An 18,644-nucleotide genomic window follows, 5' to 3' on the forward strand; every position below is an offset into this window, starting at 1 on the left:
CTGTTCTTATTCTTTTATCAGTTTTATTGCAGCGCAGCTCAAAAACATTTCGAGCAACCCACGCGACACTGAAATTCTCCATTGCAATACCACAATAAACAACAACAACAAAATGGAGCATTGACATTTTCCCTTATTCCCTTCTTGATTTGTTGCAATGTTTGCCCGCCTAAAAATAGCTTACACTTTGACAAATTGAAATCTATTTTCTTTCTAGTAGTTTCGATCTTCACACTCTCTCTCCCGCTGCTCTCTTGCAGTTCAAACACCTCTGCTGACTTCCTGTTTGCCGTGTTCCAATTCCACAACATACCCAAACGGCCTTGCGCCCATTTTAACTAACTACGAAGACTCTTGGCTTTCGATGCTCGCTCTCTTCTTTGTCTATTGGAATGCAATCGAACTGCATTTGGCACCGAAATGAGTTGCTCTCTCTCTCTCTTGCGTACAGTTTGTGTCCTTCACACAAAGGAGTTACAAGTTGCGTCTTTTGTCTGTATTTATAGAATCGTTTGACTCAGTTGACAGTAACAACAACAACAACTGGTTGCAATTGCAATTTATGTCGCCCACTGTCTCTTGTATTCCTCTCTCCCTCTTCCTCTCTCTTGGTCTTTGGCAAACTCGTTGTACTGCATTCCATTCCACACACCAACAAGTTGCAATGCGCTCTCTCAATGCGCTGCATTTTTGGAATTGTCGCTCTCACGCTCTCTCTCTGTTGTTGTTGCTCTCTTGATCAGTGCAGTGGGGCAAACACACTGGAAACTCACATTGGGCAAATATTTATGCATGTTGTTTTTTCTCTTTCGTTCAGCTGCTAGACTTTGTTGTTCTTGTTGTTGCTATTTACTTACATACATATGTGTGTTTTCGTTGTTGTTGCTGCCGTTGCTTTTGTTTTTGCCAAGTTCAAGGCTGCGCTTTCGTTGCCGTTATCAACATCGCCGCATCGGCCATTAACCCAAAAAAATAAAGTATATATTAAGGTTTTTTTTAACCGCAGCTCAACAAATGCCGCGCAAAAAATTTAAATAAATAATGCGACAACAACATTTCCAATTAGAACCAACAAGAAAAAGAATAGAAAGAGATAGAAAAACAAAGACACGCGCACAGTGCTTCCAATATTTCGATTCCAATACAATTTAATCAATGCCAATAAAAAATAGAGAAAACAAATCTATTGCAAAAAATAAATTGAAATAGAGAGTAGAGAATAGAGAATAGAAAATGGCAACAATTTCAAGGTCAATTTTATTTTTACGCACTTTTTTTTGGCATGTGAAATTTAAAACGCATAAAAAACGCAATGTTTTTGTTGTTGTTTTATTTGTGTGTTAATCTTTTAATTGCTGTTGTTTTGTTTTTCCTTTTTATTATATTCTGTATCTATGTGTGTGTGTGTGTGTATATGTAAGTGTTTATTTAGCTGCCACTCGACAACTTATCGCCCCTGATTTGTTTTCTAGAAAAAAAATCAGTTGCGATCTTGATAAAATGGCAAAAATACAATAGGAAAAGGAAAACAAGAATTTCATATTTGTATTTTCTATATTGCCTATATAAATACGTACAGTGACTACAGACCTATTTGACCCAATACATTTTTAACAGGGGTTTTTTTTCGCAATAAAATTAAAATGAAAACACAAATTTAAAAGTTTAACTGTAAAGACTAAAAAAATTAAATCAAAAACTGAAATACATAAAATTCTGGGGGTATTCAAAAATTTATTAAATGTTGCAGCTTTTGTTGCATGGATGGTCAGTCAGTGAGTGAGTCAGGACAAACAGTTTTATATATATATACATAGATAGATATGAAAAACAAAATAATAGGCTTAAACTTTAATTGCAAAATCTATGTTTAAATTAAATTCAAATAATAATATTTTTAAGTAGTGAGTCAAATAAGCTGGAAGCCACTGTATGTACACACATTTAGCCAGTGTAATTTATTATATTCAACTTTGTTTATTCACTTTTTCGCAAATCAACAAATTTTGCGTTTTAAGCTTTGTTGGTATTTCTCATCATTTATTTTTTGTTCAGTTTGTTTGTTATCATTTCGTCTTTTAAGATTCCTAAAAGTTTCCCACATTTAAGCATTTAATTTATGAATTTTCTGATTTGGAATTTCAAATAAAATCGACGAAAAGTCAGTTGGCAACGTGAAAATGAAATCAAAATAAACTCGGCAAAATCAAATAAAACAAAATGAAAAAAATGGAAACTGCTGATAAGCGGTCACAATGCATGCTGGAAAGAAACCGTTAACCTCTGCTCCCCTCCACTCTGCTCCAAAAGCGTTTATTTTTTATTTTTTGCATCTTTGACAATAAATGTTTCAATGCCAAAAGTTTCTTGTAGTGGGCAACACTTCACATATATGAGTGTGAGTGTGTGTGCGTGTGTGTGTGAGAGAGAGTGGCTTTGCAGTTCAACAACCAGTTTAGAATTTCGAAGGGAGCTCTACATGAGCGCAGAACAGCAGCCGCAGAAGAGCAGCAGCAAAAAAAAAGAGAGAGCAAGGCGCGGGGAGAGGTGAAACAAGTTGGCAAAGCGCGCTCGCTTTCGTTGCTGCGGCCGCTGGCTAAGACGTCGCAGTCAACGTCGCAGTCGCCGTTGTCGTCGCCTGTTAATTTAGCAATTTGAGCAAATTCCTTTGTATCCATTGTTCTCTCTTTCTCTCGCTCTTTGCATTCATTTCAATAAATCACTCAAGGAATAGTATGTATGCCAATTGGAAACAAGAACATGACAAGAGTTGTCATTGTATGTGTGTGTCTCTCTCCTATATCAAAGCACAGCCCCGAAAATTGTCGCTGGCAAGTTCTGCGCCTGAGTGCAGTACATTGCTTATGACAACTTTGTCGCCTGTGCATTTGAGCTTGTGCTTGTGAACAGCATATATACATATGTATGTACATATGTTTTGTATGTGATTTGATTTGTTTTTTTGAAACCATCATTTGTTCTCTTAACATTTGAATGAATAATCTTGACTAACTCGCTCTCTTTTCTTTTCGTTCTCTTTGCAGTCAAAGTGTGCGAGAAGCGTCTGATCTTGCGAGAGCACAAGCAGGATTACATTAAGAGAGAGCGCGAAGTGATGCACATGATGACGAATGTGCCGGGCTTCGTGAATCTCTCTTGCACCTTCCAGGATCCACGCTCCCTCTACTTTGTGATGACATACGCCCGCAAGGGCGATCTCCTGCCCTACATCAATCGCGTCGGCAGCTTCGACGCTTCCTGCACTCGCCACTACGCTGCCGAGCTGCTGCTCGCCTGCGAACACATGCACCGACGCAACGTCGTGCATCGGGATCTGAAGCCGGAGAATATTCTGCTGGACGAGGAGATGCATACAATGATAGCGGACTTTGGATCCGCCAAGGTGATGACGCCGCGCGAGAGAGTCCAGGCAGCGGCGCAGCTGGCCAGCACTGGAAGTGACGCCACGGCAGCGCAGCGACGTCGCCGCTCTGCCCGCAGCTCGGATGACGATGACGAGGACAGCGAAGAGTTGTACGACGACCTGGACGACGAGGAGGGGGATCAGGAGGTGATGTTCAACATTGTCGACGAGGACGATGACAACGATGATGATGATGTTGATCGGTCGGCGGATCCGGATGTTCATTCCGCCCGCAATCGCTCCCCCCGCAACCGTCGCTTCAACTATCCACACCGGAGAGCGCGACGTGGCAGCTTCGTCGGCACCGCGCAGTACGTTTCCCCCGAAGTCCTCCAGAATGGACCGATCACTCCGGCGGCGGATCTGTGGGCCTTGGGTTGCATCGTCTATCAGATGATCTCGGGATTGCCGCCGTTCCGTGGCAGCAATGATTACGTCATCTTCAAGGAGATTCTCGGCTGCAGTGTCGACTTTCCCCAGGGATTCGACAAGGATGCCGAGGATCTGGTCAGGCGTCTGCTCAAAATCGATCCTCGCGAACGTCTTGGCGCCCAGGACGAGTTCGGCTACTACGAGAGCATTCGTGCCCATCCCTTCTTCGCCGGCATCGACTGGCAGACGCTGCGCCAGCAGACGCCCCCGCCCATCTACCCCTATCTGCCCGGCGTCAGTCAGGACAGCCAGGACGACGAGCTGCGCAGCGGCAGCGGCCGAGGCGGCGGCAGCGGCAACGGCGTCAGCTTCAGTCTGCCCATCAGCGGAGACTTGGAGCCCGGCTTGGACGAGCGTCAGATAACGCGACTGCTCAGCGCCGAACTTGGCGTCGGCAGCAGCGTCGCTGCCCCCGCCCACAAGCCCTCGACAGCAAAGAGTAAGTGTTAAGCGCTCTCTTAAATTGCCGCTCTCTTTACTTACAAACGTATTCTCTCCTTGTAGACTCCTTTGACTTGAGCGACGCTCAGAAGATGCAACGTTTGGAGGCACAGAAGACTGACAAGTGGCACGCGTTTGCCGACGATGAGGTGATCCTCAAGCGTGGATTCGTCAACAAGCGGAAGGGATTGTTTGCCAGGAAGCGGATGCTGCTTCTTACCACAGGACCACGCCTCATCTACATCGATCCTGTGCAGATGATCAAGAAGGGCGAAATTCCCTGGAGTCCCGAACTCCGTGCGGAAATTAAGAATTTCAAGATCTTCTTTGTGCATACGGTAAGTTAAAAAGACAAACTAAATAAGTATAAAACAAAATAATTACAAATGAAATTAATTAAATATTTATTTATAAAATGCAATTAAACTATTAAGGAATCAAATTAGAAAGTGGAGAGCAAAATGAAATTTCTATTACATTTTTATTGATTGGATTTATTATTTAATGAAAAGGAAATTGGAAAGAAACATTAAAAAACATTAAAACATTAAAAAAAAATATTTTAGAGTTTTAGCAGAAATTATCGGGGACTTTAATGATTACAAGTTTTATTATAAAAATTACAACATATTCATTTAGTTTAAATTTTAATGATGTACTCAAAAAATAATGATTAATTTTGAGTTCTATTAAACAAATCAAGCTATAAATTTTTGAGAAAAATATAATTAAACTCTGGGAATATTTATTATTTTATGAGTAGTTTTTTGTTTGTTTATTGTTAAGATGATTTGTAGATGTGATTGTTTTATTTATTTCTTAAATATATATGTATAACATTGCTTATAAAATCGAGTTTAAAATACTAACAACTGAGGTCTACGACTCCTGGAATTGTTGTTGTGGTTATTGTTGTTGTTACTATCACAATGCGGAACATGAGCAAGTTGCAAGTTTGTTGAACCAACTGTTGATGACGTCAGCTGTCGTAAAATACAAAAACACACTCACACACACACACCACCACCGCACAACCCACAATCCACAATAATAATAGTTCATTTGGGTCCAGTTTATAGCGACGGCACGTGTTTACGACCCACAACAACAACACTAACAACACAACAACAACGCGAAACACTCAATTAAATGCGGCATTGAAAACTGCACACGCAACACAGATAAAAACAAAACAAAACAAAAACAACAACAAAAGCAGCAACCACAAGAAACGTTTTTAGTTTTATGACTTTTGGTCACATTTGCACATTTGTCATTTGCTTTCATTTAAATTTAGTTTTGTGCTAATTTTGTTGTAATTTTATAATAATAATTTTTTGTATCTTTTTCTTTTTACAGCCGAATCGCACTTATTATCTGGACGATCCCGAAGGCTTTGCCATACAGTGGGCCGAGGCCATTGAGAATATGTCGAAATTGTGCTACGGCAATGCTGCAGCAACAACAACAACAAGTATCTCATCATACTCCTGCTCAAACGGTGGCAGCAACAACAGTTTGGCTGTTAACAATTCCGTTGCAAATTCAAATTCTCCCGCCTCCAACAACAGTTCGCCGAGAGCGCGACGAAATTCGCCGTCAACGCAACAACAACAACCCGAAACAACAACAACTACAACAACGCAAGCATCGCGAACATCACCAACAACAACTCGAGGCAAAAAGACAGCGTCCAACTGAACAACAACAACAACAACAGATTTTAGATTTAAATGCAAATTAAATTCTAATTTAGTTGAAATTTAGTGCAAAACAACAGCAAAAACAGCAACAACAAAAACAATGTAGAGATATTAAGTTATAGAAATTGCAAGATAGATAATAGAAGAAATGTGTGTTTAGTGCTAATTAATTAACTACATTAATTAATTAATTAATTCATTCATTTGTTTGTTTCTGTCAAATTCATAATTATTTCTGGTGTGTCTCGTTTTTTGATTTGTTAGTTGTCCAAATTAAGCTAAATACACAACTAAATACATTAAATAAACGTATAAAATATTATATATACATTAAAAGTACGCATAAGATACACACACATATATATGCATAAAGATTAACTAAATTAAATTTAAACTTAAGTAAATTAAATTATTACAACACACATACACATATTTATATAATAATTTGTTGAATATACCCCACTGTACGAAAGGCAGGCAGGCAGTCAGGCTGCTTCCCCACAGATGGCGCCACATTGTATACATAGTTTAACTAATTTTTTTAGCGCGTAGTTAGTCACAATTTAAATAAATTACAATATACATATAAATATATATCAATATATATATATATATATATTTATTATATAGCAGAAGCTAATGCTAAGGCGCCATCTGGCGGATACAACTGTACTGGGGTGCTATAAAACATTCTAGGCTTAAGTGAAAAACTAAATTCAATTGTATTCAATGAAACAATGAAGAAGAAGAGCGTAACTAGCAAATTATGTATGTAAAACTGTATAGCTGTAAAATATATATACATATATAGTAATTATATATATATTCTATATATATATATATATGGGAGTGTGTTTGTCATGTCACCTAAATTGTAAATTGTAACTATGTAAATCGATTACATACTTATATATAAATTGTATATTAGCAATATGCGCACGTCTAAGCAAAATGCCTAAAAAAATCTAAAAATCTAAAAAAAATGAAAAAAAATAAGAAGAAGAGATAGAGAGTAGTTTAGCAGAAGAATTGAAGGCGGATAAAAGTCTTGGGGCCGCCAGATGGCGCCAGCTTCTGTAGCTCGCTCAACTTTCTAGTAAGAATTTTTGTATGCTAATTTTTTGATTTTTACAATTAATTTATAATGCTTTTTTGCCCTATAAAGAAACGTATAAGACTTTGAGAAACTATTTAAAAGCAGATAAAGAAACAAAAACAAAACCTAAAAAAAATATTTAAATATATACAACAACAAAAAACAAAGAAATAAACAAATTAACAAAATGGAAAATTAATACAAATTGCATATACAAAAGTGAAAAATATCTGAAAAACGAGCTGGGAAAAAACTAGAGAGAAAAGTGAGAAAATTTAGTTAAAATTATATTTGGCTTTGGTTGTTTTTGTGCTCGTTCTCAACAAAAACGATGATAAAGATAAATAATGTATTTGTATTTGTATTGGTATGTTTCTAAACATTTGTTGTAATATAATTAGATTTTTTGTTTTTTGTAAACTTTTTTTTTTGCATTTCGCATAAGATTTTGGTAGAAAGAAAAAAAGAAGGAGAGGAGAGGTTAGCTTGAAAAGTTATAATGCAAAACAGGTATAAAATTGAATTTTAACTAAATTAAAACCACAAGAAAACAAAAACAAAACTAAACAAAGATAAACATAATGATAATGATTATTGTAATATTAATAATATATACGATATGTTCGGCATTTGGTTCGTTCATGTAAATGGAAAAAAGTTTCTAAAACTCGCGCGTATTAGTTCAATTGTAAAGCTTAAGTTACGCCTAGACCACGCCCCAAATCACACACACACACATACACATACACACACACCTACACACTCACCCTCCTTAGTGTTAAGCAGTTAAATAAGTAAGGAAAAGCATGTGAGAGAGTTAAGGATGTAGATGAAAGATGAAAGTGGAGATGAAGTAAGAAAACAATGAAAGAAAGCAAAAAATACATTTGTACATACATATCGCGTCCCGCATTCGGTGGGCGTGGCCGTAGCAGCAATTTAACTATAGATTATAATGTTACGCAAGTATACAATTAATTCAATTAAATTAAACTAAACTAAATTAAATTAAATTAAATTAAAATTGTATAATTTATTTAAACAAAACAAGCAAAAAACAAATGCAAAGAGAGATGTAAGCAGCAGCAACTAAATAGTGAGAGAAAACTGTAAATTATTATTATTATATTATAATTATTATAATTACATAAATATATATATGTATATATATACATACATTAATACAAATATATATATGCGTATGTATACATACATATATATATATATATACATAACTAAAGTAAATTGGTCAAAAAGAAAAAAAAATTAATAAGAACGTATCATTAAAAATTAAAAAAAGAAACATTTTCAAAACAACAACAAAAATTTACAACAAATTGTTTTTATTTGACTTTGGTTTGAAATGAATTGGCAACATTTTTTGGTTGTTTAACCATTTGGCATCCATCTGGAATTTTGGTTAAGCTCAAGTCGCTGATAGAGACTCCGCCCCGCGCCCGACCCCGCCCTCCTTCCCTGCCCCCTAAAGACGGATAATACAAAATGCATTAGAAAATCTAACCGAACTTACAAATAGGTTTCGACAACAACAACTAGAAAAACTCATCAACAGGAACAACAACAACAACACTGTATAAATCAAAAACACAAAATCCACAAAATTTACAAAAAAAAAAAGAATAAGAAGAAGAACATGAAATACAAATACAAATACAGATCTTTGATTTCGACCTTATGTGCTGCAGTACCTTAAAAAAGTCCTTACAGAAGACTTGAAGTGAAGACGACGCCAATTGGAACTCCCGAAATACAACAACAAACTACATATACATACTGATATATATATATTTACATATATAAATTTTATAACTCGATAGGCTTTTCTTCCCATTCAAATTCCGATTTCCATTAGGATCAACTTGAATCATTTGTAGCTTTGTTAAGTTTTTTAAATAAAAAATCCAAGATGTATCAAATAGAAGAAAGTGCCTAGTGAACCAGATTGTAGAAGTTTAAATGATAAATATTTCGTAATATCGCTTATTTCTATACCAAAATTAACTTTCGAGTTGACAAACGCCTGGGCAATGAATGTATACGAATTATTTGGTTTTAGATTTAATGAATATTTAGCTTAACTCATTTGTTATTGGAGATTGAGAAAGACTCGGTTACGGGTAATACCCGATATACCCGGTACACCCGTATTAGCCTAAAAATCAAAGACACCAATTGGTAGCAATTCAAGGAATTTGTTTCGTGTTCAATTTTTTTGAGTGTAAATTTATTAGTTATTGCAAATTTTTAGTGCAAACATTTAGCAGTATACAGTTAATTAAAAGAATATATATATACTTGAATATACTATATATATAGCCAATATTATACGAGTTTATACTTATACATATGTATATCTATATAGGATAGTATAGTATAGTATATATATTGTGTATTTGAACATTCCAATTGTATATTGATAAATTCGAGAGCGGATCGATCGTTTTATCCAAGTTCAATCTCTAGGGGTGCTAGACTGAGTTATATGTTATAAGAAGCCTAATCGTAAACTCGTAAACGTAAACGTAAACGTAATTCAATTACTACCTTGCAAAGTATAAAATACATCAACTAACTTGCAACCTATGTACATACTTACATATTTGTATACATCTAAGTCAGACAGACATTACGTACTAATACTTCATACATACATACATATGTATGTCATACCTTTGCCCTTTTCCCCTTTCCCCCCTTCAACAGTACTTTATTCCAAAGACTTTCTATATAATTAATGAAAACAAACACACACTCGCATATACACATACATATGCGACTATATATTTACATATATAGATTTTAAGCAGAAAATGGATCTAATGGTATACAAACACACACACACACATCTACGAATTCCCAGTATACATCACATACATGTAAGATTGAAAATGGAAAAGTTATAGAAAAAGTCGAGGTAATGATTTACTTTCGATTTGCAACGTTGTATTTTTCAGCACGTAAAACAACAAAGTAAACTAAGATAAATACAAAATACAAACGAAAGCAAAAGCAAAACACAAGCAAACAAGAAACATAATGTTCGTTACATTCAGGACGCATTCGCGCTGTTTGAAAAAATCCCCAACAAAAAGCAAAAAAAAAAGCATAACTATGAAATATTCGAAAAAAAATAATATGGCACTGTTTGTTAATGGAATTAAAGGTTTGACATTTGTAAAAGTTGAGAACCCGTAAAAAACAGTTGAGTGTAAGTTGGTTTGATTCAAATAAAAAGAGACGCAAAAGAGATGCAAGGAAAGCGAAAACAAAATTGTGTTTGAATTTCAACGGCTAAACTCAATGTTGCTATAGCAGTTAGCTTGCTGTTGTTTGCATCCCAGACAGCATGGCGGCGTTGGTAATGATAGAGCGAGACAACCGTATGTTGCGCAGTGAAGTCTCATGTCAAGCAGACTCTTTTTCGTAAACAGCTGTGCAATTTTATGGCAACCAGTTATGTGTAGAGAGCATATTTATTTTGAAATGTCTCCATTTATAACTGACAGACAGAAGGAAAAACAATTCTACATTGATATATTCGTTATTTTTAAATTTTTTTAAAACAAAATGAAAGGTACTAAACCGCGACGTGGTGAGTTTGAAGCTTGGCCGCTTAAATTAATAATACCATTGATAATCTGTGGATATTTGTCTGGTATTGGCTTCATCCTGCTGTGGTATGTATGGCATCCAATGCAAAGAACACAGGATCTTGGCGCCAATTGGCTGATTGTAGTGTTGCTGATGTTGCTGTGCATAACGCTGCTTTTCAGTCAACCCGTACGGTGAGCTAAAGGAATTTTAATGAAGGGATCTAATTTTAATTCCTGATTTTTCAGTTGTATTTTTGTGCTGGCCTTGCCTTCCTTGGGCAGCTCACGGGGACGCGCTCTTCTCATAACATTGGCCTTCTTTGTGGCTGCTCTTGGACCCACAGCGAATATTATGACCAATTTGAAGGTATTGCTGCGCAGTCTCGGTTGTGGCCAGGAACTGTTGCGTCAGGCAATTGGACAGATGATGGATGTGGTTCTGGAGCCAATTAAAGCCGTTCAGCTGGCCATTGAACTGCTCTTGGATGAAGTGCGTCGTGTGCTGCGTTTGGTTATGGATCTCCTGATACACATTCAGGGATTTATCCTCTACTTCAGTGAGTTGATGGTAATTCTCTATATTTTCGGTCTTATCTCAAAAAATAAAACCCCAAATAGGGGGTGATTTTTGATGCATTTACGATTAAAAATTATATTGTGTTTCTTTTCAAAACAATCATTGAAATTTCCATACAAAATGAATTTTTTTATTGTTGTTTTGTGAAACTTGTCACTATTATGGCCCGTTTACCAATTCGTCGATTTAATGATCTTTTTACCATCCACATCTAATAGTATTGACAATTTTATGAAAATTATGGAATTTTTTTTTTAAACCGCGGAACTTAATAAAATAATTTATTTTGTCTACTGCCCATTATTTACATCCCAAAAACCACTAGGATGTAGATTGTGCAGATGTTGTTGTTGGTAAACGGACAATAGTAGTGACAAATAAACTAAATGAGAACCCCAACCAATAAAACTATCTAAATTCATCATAAATCACCCACTATTTGAATTTTTTTTTTCTTTTGGGATAAGACCACGTTTGCCACTTAATAAAATAAAAAAGCTCCAAAAAAATGTTTAAAAAGAGAAAAGTTCACAAAAAAAGAGACAATTTAATTAAAAAAGGCCAATTTCATGAAAACTACCTAATTCTTATAAAACAACCAAATTATTTGCAAAACGAAATTTTTTTTTTACTCATGTATATAAAAAAGTTTTTTAAATAAAAAATATTAAAATTAAACTAATATCAAAAAGAAAATAGCGAAAATATCTAGATCTAAATTACATTCTTAATAGTTTTTAATAAAACAAAAAAGAGCCAGTTCTAATAAAAAAGTGACATTGCGCCAACAGGAAAAAAGAGGCAATTTAGGCGCAAAAACGTTAAGTGAAGCAACCGTGAATAAGACCGAAAATAAAGACAATTCTCGTTCTGAAAGAGATTTAAATTTAAAGCTTCATTTACAGTTGATACAATCCAGAATTGCACTGTCTGGTTAAAGTCTGTGCTCGATCTCTGCAATTCCCAACTGGGCACACCCTGGGAACGTTGCCAGAAGTCAGCTCAACGGGCCATGGTCAAGTGTCGTGACAATTTGGGATTCATCAAATACATCTGCAATGCCACAAAATTGTTCCTTGCACTTTGTTCTCCTGCTAGGTTGGTGGATGTGTTTTGCATTGGTTTCTGGGAACACAGCTGGGATTTTCTGGACACACTTCTAGATCGTAAGTTTGTTTTCTAATACTCTTTCACTGCGGAGTATTTTGAGTGATCTTGTATGTAGGCTATTATGATTTTGTCGCTGATCTGGAGCAAATGTTTGATGCCAGCATCAGTTTCGATCATGACTTTTATTTTCATACAAATGCTTCGAAGAATCTCTCGGATGTGGGAGAACAGATTATTCAGGATGTTACCCAAAGTCTCCGTCCATTTACTATAGTTCAAAGCTGGTTGGATCTTCTCTGTTGGCTAATGCTTCTCTCTGTTTTTATCAAGTGGGAAAACAGCTGTTGAAATTTATAACTTTTGTAGTTTATACATAACAAAGTCATTCTTTCCTCAGTGCTACCTTTTTCTACTTCCATTATATGCTGAGTCATCACTATCAGAATGTCTACTTGACGAGCACTTTCTATGTCATCGATAGACAACTCCAATTTCAGGGGAAATCCACAGTGTTGCCCCTGAAGCGCTTGGAACGTGGCAAGTACTTAAATGTAAGTCTTAATTTATTTTTAATTTTTAATCAAATACATCTAAGTAATGCGATTTAGTTGTTATTAAAATTAATTTAATATTATTTATATTAATATTGTAATCTATATATAAAAAGCTGTCTTTCCTGACTGACTGACTTAATGACTGACATTCGTGCAGCCCAAACGGTAAGGCCGAGGAGGATGAAATTTTGGACGGACTGCGGACGGCAGTTCGCGCTAGTGACGAAAGCAGCACGAAGGGTGCGAAAGGCGACTAGCAATATAAAAAGCTAACAATGAAAATTTGCTACGACTGTCCCATCAGATCGAGTTATATACCGATCGAAAAGTCCTAACTTACTCACATGGTTCTTAAGATAAGGGGGTGTAAGTGGGAGGGGCAACATTTAAATGATTGTTGTATATTGTTCGTCACAAAATTGGATATCAGAAATTTTGGGGCATCTAGACTTTCGTCACTAGACTTGTTCCGGGTTTCATTTCCTATTATATACGTTTTAATAAAATGTACGTTTCATTTAGGTTAAGTATTTGAAAGTGATCGGTTTTTACTCTATCAGACTTCAATTGACCAACTCTAAATTCAATACGTAAAATATTTCCGGAATAATATTAAAACAGGTTAAAGGTTTATCAACTCCGATAAATCTTGACGAAAGGGAAGAATGGAATAAATTAAATTATAATTTAAGTATTCTTATAACGGTTTATCCCTGATTTGGGGATCAGAATTTGAGGATTTTAATAAAATTTTTAAATTTATTTAAAATACTATACGTATCCGACATATTTTAATATATTTATAGTTAAATTGTCCTGGATTTTAAAACTAAATAATGAAATGATATTGAAAACGATCAACCGATCGATTGATCGGCTTCAAAAAACTTCACAATCTCAATTCTCCAGCTGACTAGTCTGCGTCTCACCACCTCCGAGTGTCTTCTGATGGCGGAACATGCTTTCTTTTTGTTCATCAGCTGCCTGCAATTGTTTATCATTTGCTGTGTGGATTATAGCCTCTTTTGGCTGCTGGCCAGCATCTCCTATTATGGCCATAAGCAGGACGATCTGGAGGTGCCTGCCTATATAGATCTGGAGATCAAGGGTGGCGGATTTGTCGGTGACATCATGCGAGGCATTGCCCAAGCTTTTCGTCCTTTAACACAGAAAAGGACCTTGGACACAAAGGCATGTCTGCCGCTGCCTGTGGAGCCTTTGTATAGACATTACCTGGAGATTCTGGTACTGTGTCTTTTCGCCTGGTTGATACTCCTCACAGAGCCTTATATGTTGCGTCTGCGTCATTTGATCATGCAGAGATTCTATCCGGAACGTGCTTATGTAAGGGCTCTACATCTGCATGATAAAATTTTTCAGGAGAGAGGTAGTTCCAGAGATATTTCTGTAATTTCTTATTCATATTTACATTAAATTTTAGCTAGTTTCTTCAAGTTTGCACGTCGCAAGGCGAGAGCTGTCTTCAAGTATCAGGAGAAAGGGAATCCCAACTGGCTGAGAAGAAAGCTATGCTGGTGAGAATTCTTCTACATCATCTGAAGGCCAAGGTTTAATCTGATATTTTTGCAGCTGTTGCTGCCTCTTTGGTGACCTTCGGGAAGATGTGTGCATCATATGCGCCAAGTTGTTGAGCTCGTTAGTGTTTTTCTTCGATCGCAATGTCAATTTCATCACTGGAATGATCTTTCAGCTCAACCCGCATTAACTGTGATTCTCCCGGCTGCAAGGGCGTTTACTGCAAGATCTGCTTCAGTGAGTCCAACAACAAATGTTGCCTCTGCAAGCGTCCCATTGATAGTGGTGATTACAGTGACTTCTCGGAAGTTCAGTTAGTATTTTAGTCTGACAAATCTTTCGTATATTTTATCGAACTCATTTCAGAGACTCTTCTGACGATCCTGATGCAGAATCCTTTGGACAAAAGCAAGCTAGACTTTATTGTGGCAATAGATCAGGAAGCTCAAGGCAACAAGCAGAGACACTATTTTGATAATGGACACAATAGTATTTATTTGGTATCGATATCAAATTTAAAGTTTAAGGCGACACTTCAACCGTACTTACATTTTAGCAAACATTACTCAAATAATTACAGGAAACAGTGAAAAACTTAGCCAAAGGCTTTTACGGCCAGAGATTTTATATAAATTTGTATATTTTTTAGATTATTGTAAGCTTTACCACCAAATTTATTAAATATTTATTGTATAAACGCAAATAAATAACATGTTTCTAGTGAAAAAAACTTAATCTCTGAAGTCGAGGATGATTAAGCTCAAAAAAATATAAATTACCGATTAAGTGAAAAAAAGTATACAAAAAATATAATGGCATGTACCAGTTTTCTCTTTCAATTCCGCAGGATTTATCGGAAGTGAAAATCTTTAACCTGTTCTAATTTAATTCTTGAATTATTTTACGTATAAAATTGACTTTGTTTTGACGAATTGAGGTTTGATAAAATAAAAAAAAAATAATTTTTAAATATATAACTTAAATGCAACGTCAAAAAAAACTTTTTATGAAATCCTTTAAAATCTGCAGTTGAAATTTAAACAGGCCTGTATATTTCTTATAATCTATATATATAAGGTTGTTTTTCCAATTGACTGGGCATTGTACAGGCCAAACGGCTTAAGCTACAAGGCTAAAACAACACAGATATGACAAATTCATAGCCGCTTGGAAAATTCGACCTGCAAGTGCGTTAAATTCGAGGTCAAAGTTCGCGTTTATTTTAATTTACATATGATTGCGTTTAGTCAGCTAGCGGTTATAGTACTTAGGTAGTGCAGAGGATAATGTGTTAGACTCACTCGCAAGAGCCCCTCGGTTCGGATGCAAATAAACCTTTAGCATGAAAAACTTTTTTTGTTTTTTAACCAAACTCACAAATTGTGTATTTGGGACTACCTGTTACACCCTGATTAAATCTGGTCAAAATTGGATTACAATATCAAATATCTGTCATATGAGCAATCAGATGCAAATTAGCCTTTTGTATGAACAACTTTTTTGGTTTTTGCGATATCATTACTAAACTCATTTTTGCACGCCAAAACTCGAAATTTCCTACCAAATCTGGCAATTTCCCGCCAAATCTGGCTTTTCTTCCAGCCAAGTCTAGATTTACTTGTTTGACAAATTAGGCGATTTTTCCAAAGTCAAATTGCAGGAAAACATTTTAAACCTCGAGGATCGTGAATATAATTATTCGAGTTTTCTTACAAAAAATGTTAAATTTGTTTCTACTTCTTGCAATCGGCAGGAAATTTCCAACAACAAAAAATTTCAAAATTTCCGACTTATCGGGTTATCCGAATTAAAAAGTATCCAAATTATTGATATTGTACAGTAATTTATTTTTGCGATTAAGAACTTTATTTAAAAAGAATATAAGAATATAAGGCTTCACTTGTCACACTTCAATTCTGCGAGCGAAGCGAGCAGGGGGCGGAGTCTTTCAGTATATGTATATGCGACAATTGTGGGATGCACCAAAGTGAATCTATAGAAATCACAATAAGCATCAGAAATCTATTCTTTCAGAGCTGAGTATTCGATATCTTTAAAGAAGCACTCTGAAGGAGAGACCTTAAAGGAATTTTAATGTTGCACTACAAACATTTTCGATCAAAGTCTACAATTAAGTTCAGAAACTCAAAAGACAAAAATTCATTGAGTTTCAAGTCGAGTGTCGACGTAATTATAGAGAGTTAAAATATCAATTATAGGATTTCAAATATCAAAATGTATAGCACGATTAGGTTTCGAACTTCTTCCACTTCATCCAGTGAGGATATCTGTTGGGAGCGTAAGAGGACACGTGGTGGAAACGAACCAAATCGAGAATCAAATAATACATCATCCGATTCCGATGAGTTACAACGTGGAAGTGGCAAGAGCAAAGCTAAAAAAAGTCATCGTCGTCAGCATAGAGAACATGTTGCACAAGATGCCAATACCTATTATAATATTAAGGAAATGCGTAGAATTTCCAGTTTATCAGATGGCAATGGAAAGCCCAGGAAATCAAGTAAGTTTAAGGACGAGCCTCCTGTTTATCCAGAGGGAGATCCAAGGGAGCCAGTCGATGATAAATACGAGGACAATACCGAATTCAGTGATCATATTATTATCTATATCATTTTGGGATATATTACGGGCATAATCTTAGTGCTTTTTTGGTATTTTATGAATTATGAGAATGCTGGAAAAGATCTAAATCTGATGTGGGTTCTGATCGTATTTTTAGTGCTATTGATCCTCATGCTTTGTTACAGTCACACGACCAGGTGAGTGGAGTTTCTACGTGCCACATCTTATAAACCCTTCCCTTTCAGATGTATTGGGGCTCTAGTGTTGCTACATCTTTCGGGATATCGGGGACGTTTGCTGTTCATTGCGTGGGCCTTTTATTTGGCAATCGCTGGACCTGTTATGAATATCATACGTAATATAGAGATCATGATCCGCAGTCTTGCCTGTGGACAGGGTCTGTTGCATAATGCCTTGATACCAATGCATCAGATCATGTGGGAACCCGTCTATATCGTGGAACAATCCGTCTACAATTGCTTGAGCCAAGTGCGTAAATTAATGGAGCATGTGGATAAAGTGCTTCTGCGTCTTGAATCCCCTATTGTTGAGTTGTGTGAGTATCCTGTGGGTATCCTGGAAAATAATATTATTTTTATTAATCTAACGAATAAATCAAACGTGACACAGAAAACGAAACCAATCACTTCGTTGATTTTCGGTTGTTTGCGATTTCTGTGATATTAACGAATATTTCATATTTTGTTATTATGCATAAGAAAACAAAATTATAAAAATTAACTTTTAAATTAAAAAACCTATAATAACCGCGCGATTTAAAAAATTTTTTTTGTCAGCGGCCCACTATTTACATCTTTTAGCCCCCTAGGGAGTAGATTATGCAGATGTTTGAGAAGCTACTTATGACCCCGTGACAAAATCAGTGTTGGTAAACGAGCTGTAGTTTTGACAATTTGCACAAACCGACCAAGAACAAAATAGGCAATTTTGTATAAAATCTATAAAGATTTTTAAAAAATAAACTACTTGAGTCCCCAAATTAATTTTTTCGGCTAAGATCATGATAAGTTGCGTTCTATTTGGGGTATTTTTAATTTTTACTTTGGAAACTTTCGGCAGCCAATAGAACTTATACAAAAAAAAATTATTTTATGCTGATTTTTGTATTAAGTTTTTTCAGACGTGAGCTATCATTTTTTGATTTAAGAATATTATGATTTTTTTTTTTTGTATTTTGTTTACGATTTATTGACTTTAAAATTCAAAAAAACTATAAAGCAATTTGCCCCAAAGGTAATAAAAAAAAATGGGCTTAGCTCGTGATGTTTTTTGACTGTTGTTAGCCAGATATATTTTTGAATTAAAAATTTCTATTCATTCACGATTCCCGCTTATAAATTATACATAACATTTTTATGTCGATAAAATAAAAGTCAAAAATTGTCTTGCAAATTAAAGTCGAAAGTTCTTATTTTAGACTTTTGATACACTTCGGAGTCCAATTTTTTTAAAAATTTTAAACTATGCCTTCTCTATAATATTTTGTGAGTCTCTGCTTTACTTTCTGTGATTCTTTCTCTTCTTAGATTCCAGTTACAAAAGCTGCGGCGATT

General features: G+C 35.6%; 2 protein-coding genes across 7 annotated transcripts in view; both read left to right on the top strand.

Annotated features, from left to right (window-relative positions):
* LOC117788777 (3-phosphoinositide-dependent protein kinase 1) overlaps positions 1-7,883 on the top strand; it is a 29,233-nt gene extending 21,350 nt beyond the window's left edge. For all 4 annotated transcript variants that reach the window (XM_034627643.1, XM_034627641.1, XM_034627642.1 and 1 more), the window contains 3 exons: positions 3,045-4,295; positions 4,361-4,635; positions 5,657-7,883. In XM_034627643.1, the coding sequence (XP_034483534.1) occupies positions 3,045-4,295; positions 4,361-4,635; positions 5,657-5,998 (1,868 nt within the window). In that variant the 3' untranslated portion in view covers positions 5,999-7,883. The remainder of the gene's footprint in view (positions 1-3,044; positions 4,296-4,360; positions 4,636-5,656) is intronic.
* Positions 7,884-10,726: 2,843 nt separating this feature from the next.
* Positions 10,727-15,118, top strand: LOC117787666 (DC-STAMP domain-containing protein 2-like). Of its 3 annotated transcripts, none has more exons than XM_034626244.1 (10): positions 10,727-10,902; positions 10,957-11,267; positions 12,193-12,453; positions 12,513-12,726; positions 12,795-12,948; positions 13,861-14,338; positions 14,393-14,486; positions 14,542-14,607; positions 14,663-14,772; positions 14,854-15,118. In XM_034626244.1, exons 1-10 carry the CDS (start codon positions 10,811-10,813, stop codon positions 15,075-15,077), a joined length of 2,004 nt encoding a protein of 667 aa, XP_034482135.1. In that variant the 5' UTR covers positions 10,727-10,810; the 3' UTR covers positions 15,078-15,118. The 3 variants fall into 3 exon arrangements, with proteins under 3 accessions (XP_034482135.1, XP_034482136.1, XP_034482137.1); XM_034626245.1 differs by having other exon boundaries at positions 14,663-14,800; positions 14,854-15,054; XM_034626246.1 differs by lacking the exons at positions 14,663-14,772; positions 14,854-15,118 and having other exon boundaries at positions 14,397-14,486.
* Positions 15,119-18,644: the final 3,526 nt, after the last annotated feature.

This window comes from Drosophila innubila (assembly GCF_004354385.1).
Source record: "Drosophila innubila isolate TH190305 chromosome 3L unlocalized genomic scaffold, UK_Dinn_1.0 0_D_3L, whole genome shotgun sequence".
In the NCBI taxonomy this organism is placed as follows: domain Eukaryota; kingdom Metazoa; phylum Arthropoda; class Insecta; order Diptera; family Drosophilidae; genus Drosophila; species Drosophila innubila.